General features: G+C 65.0%; 1 protein-coding gene across 1 annotated transcript; it reads left to right on the forward strand.

Moving 5' to 3' along the window:
* Nucleotides 1-1821: 1821 nt before the first annotated feature.
* On the forward strand, nucleotides 1822-13046 carry TONSL (tonsoku like, DNA repair protein; the record flags this gene model as incomplete). Its single annotated transcript, XM_081111569.1, has 26 exons — nucleotides 1822-1846; nucleotides 1937-2032; nucleotides 2183-2325; nucleotides 2980-3163; nucleotides 3497-3626; nucleotides 3847-4018; nucleotides 4096-4210; nucleotides 4710-4855; nucleotides 4950-5102; nucleotides 5182-5307; nucleotides 5415-5592; nucleotides 6497-6573; nucleotides 6682-6771; nucleotides 7033-7105; nucleotides 7189-7352; nucleotides 7435-7558; nucleotides 7684-8417; nucleotides 8521-8597; nucleotides 8953-9106; nucleotides 9188-9266; nucleotides 9682-9983; nucleotides 10122-10293; nucleotides 10912-11087; nucleotides 11487-11560; nucleotides 11897-12030; nucleotides 12789-13046. The coding sequence occupies 26 exons, from the start codon at nucleotides 1822-1824 to the stop codon at nucleotides 12980-12982; spliced, it is 4092 nt and encodes a 1363-aa protein (XP_080967695.1). The 3' UTR covers nucleotides 12983-13046.
* Nucleotides 13047-13051: the final 5 nt, after the last annotated feature.

A 13051-nucleotide genomic window follows, 5' to 3' on the forward strand; every position in this document is an offset into this window, starting at 1 on the left:
CATCCTGACCCGAGCAGGCGGAAGTGCCACCTCTGCGGCTGTGGGGGCAGCGGGGCAGTGCAGACCCGGCTACCCGCTCCTTCTCAACCCCACTCCCTGCGAACACTCCATTCTCAGTTCACCTAAAGTGAGACATTGCAAAGAGAATACAACTAATTTTTTAAGAGTGGAGTGAGAGGTGTTTTTACCACTGTTGGAAATGACTTCCATGTCACTTTTGTGGTCTGCGTTCTCTTTGGATATTTTCTGTATGTAACTATAGTTTTAAAAAAACTCCAACCCATGTCTTGTCTGTGTTTCTTTATGAGAAGACCGTCTCATGGGCTTCCCTGGGCTCTGCCTGTCTCCCAGCCAGGGCTCAGCCTCTGCTGGCCACCAGCCTGGGGCCTCCCCACCTCAAGCCTCCAGCCCCTGCTCAGCACCACCTTGTATACACATATCCCTGTCCGATCAGCGGGGAAACTGAGGCATGGAGCAGTTGGGTCCTCTGAAGGGTAATCGGGCCCCCAGGACCTGGGCCGCCCTGAGAATGCTGGTGTTGCAGGGGGAGCCCGGCCACACCTTTCTAGCAGCTCTGTCCATTTCGCTGAGCCAGTCTGCTTCCCGGCCTTGCTCCCCCATAACCAGGCCTGCCTGGGTGCCCAGCGGAGCACTGCACTCTTCAGAAGAGGCGGAGGGTCTCCAGGTCTAACTTCCCACCTCTGGCAGCTCCTCAGGCTTGACCTCGCCCCCACCCCTATGGCCTAGGCCCTAGGCACTGACCCAGGGTAGCCTTTCTTGGACTCAAGGACCCATCTGCCCTCCACGTCACTCCCTCCTTGACAGGCCTTGTTGTCCACCACGGGGTGCAGCTTTACCCCAATGGGAGTCTTCTGATTTCCACAGAGAAGAAACACGCACCCCTGCCTGTGTGGGTCGGTTGGTTGGGCGTCATCCTGTGCACCAGGAGGTTGCCAGTTGGATTCCTGGTCAGGGCACATGCTGGGGTTTCGGGCTTGATCCTCCATAGGGCCATGCAGGAGGCAGCTGATCAATGTTCCCTCCCACATTGATGGTTCTCTCTCCCTCTCCCTTCATCTCTCTAAAAATCAATGAACTGTTCTTTTTTAGAATAATAAACACGTCCATCCCCCACTCCTTCCTTCCATGCCTCCTCCGGGGCCTTTGGGATGCCAGCCATGGCACCCGGTGCCCTGGGCATGCCATGTGGCAGGGACTGAGCCCCAGGCGTGGCAGGTGCTGGAATCTCCCAGCCTGGGCCTGGATGCACCAAGCTGGAGCAGCCAGCACCGCGCGGGGCAAGTGCCACTCCTGCCGCCTCTCAGCACAGCCTGGCTCTGCAGCTCTAACGGAGAAATACCTCCCTCCCCCGGCAGCCCCGAGTTTGAGTCTCCAAAAGGGTCGGTAGTGCAGCCACATTCTGGGCTCGTAGGACCACGTGGATGTGCACAAATTCTCAGCCTGCGGATCACAGATCACCTCCTGCATGAGGACAGTGCCCCCTTAGGAAAATTCGCCCCTGTGGTTGGTTTGCTGTGTGTGTGTCGGGGGACGTCTGCGGGGCCCGGGCGGCGGGGGTACCTCCGCATCCAAACGACGCCGAGTCCTGGCAGGCGGCCGCTCTCTCGCGAAGCTCTTCCCGCCCAGCAGCAGCCAGACCACAGCTCCCGGGATGCTTCGGGCGGTTGGACTACATTTCCCGGGATGCTCTGCGCCGAGCGGGGCGGTGCTGCGCTTGCGCAAGGGCCAGGGACCGGGCTGCGAGAGCGCGGGAAATCCGGATTCTTCCCAGCGGCTGGATCTCTGCGCGGTGCCCGGACTATGAGCCTGGACCGCGAGCTTCGCCGTAAGTTCCCGGGCCGAGCGCCCCAGTGCGAGGGCCGGGGCGGGCCGGGGCGGAGAGGCTCAGCCTCCCGGCCTCGTTGTCTCTCTGTAGAGCTGAACAAGGCCAAGGCCAAGGCCCAGAACAGCGGGCAGCTGCGCGAGGAGGCCGCCATCTGCCACCAGCTGGGGGAGCTGCTGGCCAGCCATGGTGCGTTTCTCGCGCGGGGCCGGGTGGGGTCCACGGCTGGGGCTCGGGGAGCTCGGGGGCCTGGGGACCCGGGGCGGGTGCGGGGAGCCTTGTCGGGCACGGCCCTCGGCCGACCGCCCGGCCTGCTGAAGCCCGCCCGCCTGCACCCAGGCCGCTACTCCGAGGCCCTGCAGGAGCACCAGCAGGAACTGCGGCTGCGGGAGAGCGCCGAGGACGCCCTGGGCTGCGCCGTGGCCCACAGGAAGATCGGGGAGCGGCTGGCGGAGATGGAGGACTACTCGGCCGCCCTGCAGGTGGGCGTGCCCACCCAGCACCCAAGCCTGCCAGACCCAGCCCTCCCGGGCCTGCTCTTTGCGGGGGGGTCCCCAAAATTCTCAGCCTGAGCGTCAGAGCCACTCTGACCTCCTGGTTCATAGGTCCACGCTCAACCACTGAGCCATGCTGGCTGGGCAGGGGTCCCTTTCTGAGGACAGAGGGACAGCCTACTGTCCCAGCCTCTGGCTGAGGGGGACATGCCGCGACTGGGTGGGCTGTGCCGGTGGATGGTCAGCTGGTCCTCGCGTGGCTGCACCACCATCTCTTCCGGGAGTTTGGCCCCAGAAACAACCACTAATGAACACATCACTTCAGCTGTGTTTGTGACCTGGGGGGTGAGGGTCAGGACCCACTGTTCACACAGAGCCTGCCCTGGCCCTTGCTGCTGGGATGCAGGAACCCAACTAACCTTCACGCCTTGTTCCTCCCCTAGCCTGACGTTTGCTTGCTGGGCTGTGGAGCCAGTGTCCCCACAGGCAGCCCTTGGCATAGAGGAGACGCTCGGGGGGGGGGGGTGTTCCAGGGAGTAGGGGGCTCTCCTGTGTAACCACAGGGACCCCCCGGAGTTGAGTGACACGTGGGGTTTGCTTGAGGCAAGGGTTGGTCACAGCCACTGTCCCTCTGCGCCCCAGCACCAGCAGCACTACCTGGAGCTGGCCTGTTCCCTGTCCAACCACATTGAGGTGCAGAGGGCTTGGGCCACCATTGGCCGCACCCACCTGGACATCTATGACCACAGCCAGTCGCAGCAGGCCCTGCTGCAGGCTCGAGCTGCCTTTGAAAAGAGCTTGGCTATTGTGGATGAGAAGCTGCACAGTGAGTGCCCCGGGGTGCAGCCCTACCCACCCTCTCTCCCCAGAGCTGTGGGTGGAGGAAGTGTTCCCGCCGCCTGCCAGCCTGTGTGGTGGGTTCTCCTGCCTGGGCCTCCCCTTGTGAGGCTGGGGTCTGTTCTTAGAAGCCCCCTCATGAGGGGACGCCCAGTCCGTGCTCCTGGCAGCCTCAAACCTGGCAATCCGTTGTCTGCTCTTGGTTCCAGCACAACCCCTGGGACCCCCGTGAGAGGCGGGAGGAGGGGTGCGGGATGGGGCCCAAAGCCGGAGACCCCGATTGGGGTCAAGGCCCTGAGTGTCAGGAGGGGTCGTCTTCCAGGGACGTTGCCCAAGCGAGAGCTGAGTGAGATGCGGGCCCGACTCTACCTCAACCTGGGCCTCACCTTCGAGAGTCTGCGGCAGACGGCCCTGTGCAACGACTACTTCAAGAAGAGCATCTTCCTTGCCGAGTAAGAGCATCTTTCTGCCCCACTTTGCCCAGGACGGAGCTGAGTCCCCTGTTGCTAGAGGAAGCAGCCCTGGGGGGTGGGGGGGCAGCCTGGCATGTCTGCTGCGTGCCAGGGGAGGAGCTGGGGGGCTGCTGGGCCAGGTGGCACCCATCAGAAGCGGCACCTCAGTGCTTCGGGGTCCGTGCTGGTGCCTTGGGCACCAAGTGCTCGTCACCCGCAGGCAGAACCACTTGCACGAGGACCTGTACCGTGCCCGCTACAACCTGGGCGCCATCCACTGGCGTCAGGGGCAGCACTCCCAGGCTATGCGCTGTCTGGAGGGGGCCCGGGAGTGTGCACGCACCATGCGGAAGGGGTTCATGGAGAGCGAGTGCTGCGTCCTCATCTCACAGGTGCCCTCGGGGGTGCGGGCGCAGCTGCGGGCTGGCCAGGGGCCTGGGGAATGCAAGCTCACCTCCCTCATCCCCAGGTTCTCCAAGACCTGGGTGATTTTCTGGCTGCGAAGAGAGTTTTGAAGAAGGCCTACAGGCTGGGCTCCCAGAAGCCTTTGCAGAGAGCGACTGTGTGCCAGACCCTCAAGTATGGTGAGCCTGGAAGGGGACCCCAGGGGCTAAGGGCTCCCCTTCCTTGGCAAAGGGGGCCAGGCATGTGTCCTTGGGGAGGTGGCAGCCCCAATTCCTGTTGGGAGGAGAACCCCACTTTTATCTGAGTCTACAACACAGTGTGTGCAGAGGCCATGAGGGTGGTCAGGAGACGAGGCGTTTCCACGGGAACTGGCACCCTCTGCAAACGAGACAAAAGCCGTCTCCACTCGGAGTGGACAGGGTGTCCACTCGGAGTGCCGATGGTGGCGTCAGCAGCCGCCGGCAGTGGTCTGCCTTTGCTGCGAGCCAGCATCATCTGTTAGTTCTTGTGGCCCTTGCAACAACCCCCCAGGGCTGATTCTCTGACTACCCCTTCTTACCAACGGGCAAACAGGCTGGGCGGGGTGGGTGGCCCGTCTGAGGGCACAGGGCTAACCGATGGCAGAGCCGGGCTGGGCCCTGTGTCTGCCGCCCCCTCGCATGAGGCTCTTCCCGTCAGTGCTGGCGGTGATCCGGCTGCAGCAGCAGTTGGAGGAGTCCGAGAGCAGTGACCCTCAGAGCGCCATGGGCATCTGTGAGCAGCTGGGGGACCTGTTCTCCAAAGCAGGCGACTTCCCCAAGGCAGCGAAGGCCTACCAGAAGCAGGTGCACCCCGGCTGGAGGGGAGGGGTGGGGAGGGGAGGGACTGCAATGCTCTGGGCCCGGAAGGTGTGCAGTAGCCACCCTGTTGCATCCTCAGCTGGACTTTGCGGAGCTGCTGGACAGGCCGGGGCCCGAGCTGGCCGTCATCCATGTGTCCCTGGCCACCACCCTGGGAGACATGAAGGACCCCCGTGGGGCTGTGCACCACTATGAAGAGGAGCTGAGGCTGCGTGAGGGCAATGCCCTGGAGGTGAGCCGCGGCACCATGCCTGGGGTCTCTGCACCTGGGGCAGCCATCATGGAACCCGTTTATCTTCCTCTTGCTCCAGGAGGCCAAGACCTGGCTGAACATTGCCTTGTCCCGCGAGGAGGCCGGTGACACCTATGAGGAGCTGGCACCATGCTTCCAGAAGGCTCTCGGCTGTGCCCAGCAGGCTCAGCAGCCCCAGTTGCAGGTGTGGCCCCATCCACCCAGCTGGTGCCCTTGTCCCCGCCCTGTGTCCCCCGCCCCCGGTGTAGCTGGTGCACCTGTGGCCCTGACTGGGTGTCACCTGCTCTGTAGAGGCAGGTCCTGCAGCACCTCCACACCGTGCAGCTGCGGCTGCAGCCCCAGGAGGCGCCTGGCACTAAAGCCAGGCTCCAGGAGCTGCGTGTGGACCAGGACGAGGAGGAGGAGGACGGGGAAGGGGAGGAGGCCAGTGACACCATGGAGGCCAGCGAGGTGGAGCTCTCAGACAGCGGTGAGGCCTGAACGCTGCCAGCAGCCCTGGTGCTTCCTCCCCTTCACCTGCTCAAGCGGGGCCCAGGGCTGCGGTTGGTGAGGATGGGGCCTGATCACAGGTTGTGACAGGAGACAGCTCCGTGCAAGGAGGGTGGCCAGTGCCGTGAGGTCGGCAGAGAGGGGTGCACAGAGAGCCTGGGCAGCTTTGGGACTTCCCGGAGGGTGTGGTGATGGGAGCCGGTCGGTGTCCATGGGGGAGGCAGTGAGGGTGACCTGCGGAAAGGGCACGTGGAGCACAGGACAGGTGAGAGTGGAGCCCGCTCTTCCCGGACACCGTGGTGTGGGTGTCCCTGGAGGCCACTGTGGTCACGAGGGACAGTCTGAGGTGGGCCTGAGCTGCACCATCTCAGGGCAGTGGGGGCAGGAAGGGAGGGCTGGGCTAGGAGGAGTGGCTCAGTGTTGGATGTGAGAGGCCCTCGGCGAGTGTCCGGGCAGGTGGGAGGTTTGGGCCTTGGCTGAGAGGCGCTGGCTGGGTGTTGCTGGGGCGGCGGTACAGGGGGCCACAGGCAGGGTGTGTGGCAGGACCAGAGACAACTTCAGGCAGAGCTGTTCAGACGGCCACCGTGAGGAAAGACTCCAGAAGGGGCCAGAGGCACAGGCGGGCAGAGGCAGGAGCAGAGGGAAGAGGGAAGGGGTGCAGGGAGCTGGGGTGGAGGCCACAGTGCGCAGGGAGAGGGAGCCTGGCTCAGGGACAAGCGGTTGTTTGTCTGTTTTAAGGACACGCTGTCTTCAGTGTGAGTGTGACTTGTCCTAACAAGGATGTTTCTCAGTGGAGGGAAGACACACCACAGCATGGGGGCTGGGTGGGGCCAGAGGGCTGGGTGGGGTGGGCTTGCTCACCGGTGCCCGCTCGGCTGTCACAGAGGGTGAGAGCCAGTCCCGGGACCTGGAGGAGGAGGAGGAGCTGCAGGGCTGCCTGGGCCGGCAGCAGGTAAACAAGGTGAGGCCTATGGGGTGTGGGGGGTCCCTCTGGGGCTCACCAGCGTGGCCTGGTCCCCTCTGCTTCTGCCCCCAACACACATCTGTTCTGTGGTGCCTGTGCCCACAGTGGAACCGGCGCAACGATGTGGGGGAGACGCTGCTGCACCGGGCCTGCATCGAGGGCCAGCTGCGCCGCGTCCAGGACCTTGTGCGGCAGGTGGGCCTGCGACCATCCCCCCACCCTGTGGGGCAGCAGGGACTCTCGGGGGGTCCACTACCTGTCCCGAGGGGAGGGGAGGGGAGGGGAGGGGAGGCAGCACCACGCTGCTGGCCCTGCGCACGCCCTCGGGGTGGCGCTCTGCCTCGTGGTGGGAACTCTGGTGGGACCCAGGCCCTGGCCCTCCTCTGGCCTTAGCCCTGAGGGAAGGCCAGGCTGTGGGGCACTCGGGGTCAGGCTACTTCCCATCCTTGGTCATAGGGTCACCCCCTGAACCCTCGGGACTACTGTGGTTGGACACCCTTGCACGAGGCCTGCAACTATGGGCATCTGGGTGAGCGTGGGCAAGGGTCTGTCACACACAGGGAGGGGTCCGAGCAGGGTGCCGGAAGCTGGCTCACGTTCCCCGTCCCACAGACATTGTCCGCTTCCTGCTGGACCACGGGGCTGCCGTGGACGACCCGGGCGGCCAGGGCTGCGAGGGCATCACTCCCCTGCACGATGCTCTCAACTGTGGCCACTTTGAGGTGGCTGAGCTGCTCATTGAACGGGGGGCGTCGGTCACCCTCCGAACCAGGAAGGTAAGTGGGGACAAGGGCCAGGTGGGCACGGCCACGGAGGTGGGTCTGTCCCTCCGGCCCTGCTCAGCTGGGTGCCACACAGGGCCACAGCCCGCTGGAGACGCTGCAGCAGTGGCTGAGGCTGTACCACCGGGACCTGGACCGCGAGACGCGAGAGAAGGCTGGTGCCATGGAGAGGAGGCTCAGGGAGGCCTCCGCGGGCCGAGGCAAGCAGGGACCTCCTGCCCCGGGACGCCGCCCCACCTGGAGAGTTTCCTGGGCCTCGGGCATTTTCACGTGGGCGGCAGGGATGTGCAGGGCCCTCCTCACTGCAGACTCCATCTCCCCACAGCTCCCCACAGCCCCCTGGCTCCCCGGAGCCTCCCAAGTGACCATCTGTTTGACCCTGAGACCTCTCCTTCCTCGAGCCCCTGCCCAGGGCTCCCAGAGGCCTCTCAGGCCAATGCTAGGGTCTGGGAGGCAAAGGCAGTGCCGGCTGTGGCCAGGCCGCGGAGGAGCAGGCACCAGCTGGCCAGCAGCAGCAGCTCGGAGGGTGAGGACAGTGGGGGCCCACCTGGGGCCCCCCAGAAGAGGCCTCGGCACCCTGCTCCAGCACAGCGAGCCGGGGCCTGCGTGCTTGGCCATGTCAACAACAGGAAGGTGGCAGCAGCTGGCCGGGCAGCCTACTGGGCAGCCATTCGAGGAGTGGGCAGTGCCCGGAGCTGCCGCCCCAAGCCTGGCCCACCTCGGGGCCTGGGTGAGGCCCCCACTCCCACGGCAGCGCTGATCCCTGAGGAGGAGTGTCTGGCCGGGGCCTGGCTGGAAGATGACGTGCTGCTGACCCAGGGCCGCCACCCACCCCACCCCCAGAGCCGTGGGTACAGGACCAGGCGCAGTGCCTCGGAGTCCAGCAGTGACGAGAGTCCTGTCAGGCCACGGGCCCAGGCCAGGCAGAGCCAGCTGCCCCGTCTCAGGAGTTGGAGTGCCACGGTCCGAGCAGGTGCAGACGGCAGCTCGGCCATGGAGCCCTTGCAGAGCCCTCACGTCCCCGGCAGCGGGGACACCCCTGCAGCCGGCCTTTCCTCGGTGGGTGTGCAGGCCTGGCACAGAGCCAGCCCCTGGCTCGGGTGGGGTGGGCAGGGCCGGGGGCTGTTTTTTCTGACTCAGCTACCCCTCTGCCCCCTTCCAGGGGCCAGTCCTGCCTCCTACCATCCGGATTCGAGTTCGCGTTCAGGATAACCTTTTCCTCATCCCCGTCCCCCACAGGTGAGGCGTCTCGGCTCCCTCTGTGCCCCTGTGGGCTCTGCCCTGTGGCAGCCAAGAACCCTGGTGTTTGTGCACCAGGTGGAGCGTGTCACCCTGCTGGCCTGGGGCCTGGTCGCTGGGGTGGGGCCGCAGGCAAGGGCGGGGGGCTCTTCTCAAGCATAGGCTGGCCCTGGAGTGGCCAGTGAGGTCCTGTGGCCCCTGGGAGGGGCCCGGGAGCTGGAGGCGGCTTGTGGGGAGGGGAGGAGCCAGGCGAGGGAGCTTTCGCCCCAGAGCTTGAGGGTGAGCCCAGGGGCATTTCCTCAGCTGTGCAGGGACGTGGCCAGGTCCAGGCTCAACGCAGCCTCTGGTCCCACAGCAAGGAGGCCCACTCTGTGGCCTGGCTGGCCGAGCAGGCCGCCCAGCGCTACTACCAGGCCTGCGGGCTGCTGCCCAGGCTCACACTACGAAAGGAGGGGGCCCTGCTGGCCCCGCAGGATCCCATCCCCGATGTGCTGCAGAGCAATGAGGAGGTGAGTGGCGGGAACCAGGCCCCGAGTGTGGGCGTCCCTGGTGCTGGGTTCCCCAGGGCTGCCTACCTATGGTGCTTTCAGGTGTTGGCTGAAGTGACCTCATGGGACCTCCCCCCACTGACCGACCGTTACCGCAGGGCCTGCCAGAGCCTGGAACAGGGTAAGGGCCCAGGAGGCCCACAGTGGCCTGGGTAGAGGGGCTGGGCACGTGGGCTCCACCTGTTACTGCCACTGCCAAGTCCCCCGGTATCCACACCTGTCCTTGGGTTTTCCTCCCCTACCAGTGCCCCTACTATGAGCAGTATGTGGGGGAAGCTGTGTGGGGTGAAGGTGGGACCTTGTAGAGACCTCAGAGCTGAGAGGTTGGGCCGGGCCAGAAGTCTGGCACCTCTGGGAGCCGCCAGGCTGAGAGGTGGGGAGGGCCTTCCTGGTCAGATACAGGTCTGCACGCCACCAGCCTGCATGGAGCCCACCACCGGCTTGGAGCAGGTGGGCTTGGGAGTGAGGAGGGCTGTGCAGGTTTCAAGGGGTAGACAGGCCGGCTCTGGCCCTGGTGACACCACGTCCCCCTGCAGGGGAGCATCCGCAGGTGCTGCAGGCCATGGAGCACCAGGGTGTGGGCCCCTTGTTCAGCGCCTGCTCCCTGGCCCTGCGCCAGGCCCAGCTCACCCCCTTGCTTCGGGCCCTCAAGCTGCACTCGGCGCTCCGGGAGCTGCGCCTGGCAGGGAACCGGTTGGGGGACAGCTGTGCCACTGAGCTGCTGGCCGCCCTGGACACTTTGCCTGGCCTGACCCTCCTCGACCTCTCTTCCAATCACCTGGGTCCTGAAGGCCTTGGCCAGCTTGCCTCCGGTTTGGTGGGCAAAGCCACCCTGCAGGTAAAGGCATGGGGAGCAGCAGGCCAGAGATGGGTGGGAAGGCACATCTGGGGTGCTGACTGGTGCCCAGCTCGGGGTGAGGGGTGTGGGGAAGCGGGGAAGGACAGCAGATCCTATGGGGGGCCTGTGTCTTCCCAGAACTTGGAGGAGCTGGACTTAAGCATGAACCCCCTCGGGGATGGCTGTAGTCAGGCCCTGGCTTCGGTCCTGCGGGCCTGCCCTGCACTCAGCACTCTGCACCTTCGGGCCTGTGGCTTCGGCCCTGGTTTCCTCCTGAGCCACCAGGCAGCCCTGGGCCGAGCCTTCTTAGGTGAGCTGACCACATGTCCACTCCCTGGCCCCAGGGTTCCAGTTGCCACCAGTAGGGCGTGTGCAGGGACTCGGAGAGCCTTGAGCTAGAGGGGCCTTGGGGCATCAGCCTGGCTGCTGGACGCATGTAGGTAAACAGGGTAGAGGCATCTGGTACTTTCCCAGCCAGATAGTACCACAGGGCAGAGTCCCAGCCCCACTGCTCTCACCAGCTGTTCCATGGGCCCGAATCATCCCACGTACACCCAGCAGGGCCGCAGAGAGCCAGTCTCAGCACTTCCCGGAGGGCCTTTCCGCAGCCGTGGTGGGACTGTGAGCAGCAGTGGGGGAGGAGTCTGGGGTTAGGGCAGTAGAGGAGTGTTCCCCGGCCCCACACACACATCCTGCCCAGGGCCTATCTCAGGCAACCTGGGTGTCCTGCGGTGGGTCAGGGCAGGCAGAGGCCAGAAACATGGGGCGAAGCTGGGCTCAGGAATCTGGCCCACCCCCTCATCCCCAGGCAAGGGGCCTGTTCCCTGTGCACCAGGTCTCGGTGACAGCTCCCCAGAGGGTCCAGCACTCTGCAGCTGGGCTGAGTGGTGCTGTGTAGGGCTGATAGCGCTTCTGGCCCCTGGTTCAGATGCCAAGCACCTGAAGACACTGTCCCTGTCCTACAACATCCTGGGCACCACCGCCCTGTGCCAGACCCTGCAGAGCCTGCCCGCCCAGACCCTCCTGCACTTGGAAGTCAGTTCCATGGTGGCCAGCAAGACTGACTCGGGCCTGGTGGAACCCGTGGTCAGATACCTGACCAAGGTACGTGGTTGGGCCAAACACCGAGCCATGGGAACCCTGGGCCACCCGGCCGAAGCCTGGGCAGGGGCAGGGGCTGGGAGAGCGTTGCAGGTTCTGAAGAACAGCCTTGGGGAAGCTCCCTGACCTGGGCTGTGGATCCCAGGTGGCCCCCTGGCCCCCAAGCCGGTCCAAGGGAGTGTCAGGCCTCCCAGTGCTCTCTCTTGGGGGTACTTCCAGGCAGGGCGGGGTACCCATGATTCTCAAGTCATTCTGACCTGCAAATTGAGGGGATATTGCTTCCCTCTGATGCCCCCTCACCCCCAAGAAAGAAGGAAGTTGTCTGCCCTCCGCTGTGTGGGCCTCTGAGAGGCAGGGAAGACAAGCACCCACTCACTGCAGCCTTGGGCCTCTGCTGTCTAGGAAGGCTGTGCCCTGGCACACTTGAACCTGTCTGCAAACCACCTGGGTGACCAGGCAGTGAGAGACCTGAGCAGGTAACACCACCCTGCCCATGCCCCGCTTCCTGAGGGGGTTCTGATCTCCAGGCCCAGGAGCCTTGGGTTTGGGGGGGGCACTAGTCAGGAAAGGGGAGCAAAGGTGGTGCCAGCTCCCTCCTGAATGTGCCCCAAGCCTGGTCACTACAGCCTTGGCCCCTGGCAGTGCCCTGACAGCTGTGGAGGAACACCTGTGCCTGTGCCAGGCTGGGGGCAAGACCTGTTGGGCTTATTAGCTTGGCCCACAGAGCAGTGGGTTTGTCTGGAGTAGCTTTCCCTAGTGATGGGGGCCTCCCTCCCTGGAAACTGACCCCTTCACTTCTTCCCTCACCCCAGATGTCTCCCTCTTTGCCCCTCACTTGTCTCACTGGACCTGTCTGCCAACCCTGAGATCAGCTGTGCTGGCCTGGAGGAGCTCCTGTCTGCCCTGCAGGAGCGGCCCCAAGGTCTGAGCTTCCTGGGCCTGGCAGGTGAGCTCTGGGGATGGTGGCCACATCTGCCACACCAGGGCTGGGGACACAGCTTCCTCCTCAGGGACCTGCCTGCAGCCCAGGTGCCTCCTTTGAAGAGGCTGGCACTGCCACTGGCCAGAAGTTGAGGGTGGGCTGGGCCCCTTGCAGCTGACACAGGACAGGTAACTGGAAGGGGGCAAAAGCTGCCACTAAGGGAACTTCCCAGTTCTTGGCGGGGCCCCTGTGGCTTGTTCTCACGGTGGGCATGCCCACAGTACCCAGAGCTGTCTTGAGGGTGACCCAGGGGAGACCACCCAGCAGCCTGGCACATTCAACTGGGGCAGGACGCTCAGCTCTGCCCTCCAGTTGGACGGGCTGGGAGTGGGGTGCTCAGGGGCCTGGTTCTTCCTGCTCCTCCAAGTGGCAGATCTCCCACCTGGCCTCCTACGGTTCCACCTTCACCAAGCCCCTTGGGGGTCCTGAGTGTATCAGGCCCGGCACTCACAGGCACCCCTACTGTGAGCACGTTATGGATGGAAAGACCCAGGCGTTGTCATGGACACTCGGAGGCACAGATGTGGACGCAGTGTTTATTTCAGCCACCCTCCCTCCTGCCTGGCCGCCTGGGAGAGCACACCCTTCCTCCAGTGGCCCCCACCTCTCGGGGCATCTGGTCACCAGGAAGGAGGACGCATACGCGGGCTGGGAGCACCCTGGGGCCCGGCAGACTTTGCGGGGAGCAGCTCCCTGAGGCCTGCTCCCTTCTACCCCCGCAGGCTGCACTGTCCGGGGTCCCCTCCGCCCCGGCCTCTGGGACAAGATCGCCGCGCAGCTGCAGGAGCTACAACTGTGCAGCAGGCGGCTCTCCGCCGAGGACCGGGCCGCCCTGGGCCAGCTGCTGTCCGGACAGTCGGACCCCGCCGCCCGCACCCTGGACCGAGGCTCCCGGCTCTACTTCCAGCGTCTCTGACAGCCGGCGCCGCCCCGTACCCCACAGCCTCCCGCGCCCCCAATAAAGTGCTGCTGCCGCCTCACCCGG

This window comes from Myotis nattereri, assembly GCF_964212035.1.
Source record: "Myotis nattereri genome assembly, chromosome: 17".
Classification (NCBI taxonomy): Eukaryota; Metazoa; Chordata; class Mammalia; order Chiroptera; family Vespertilionidae; genus Myotis; species Myotis nattereri.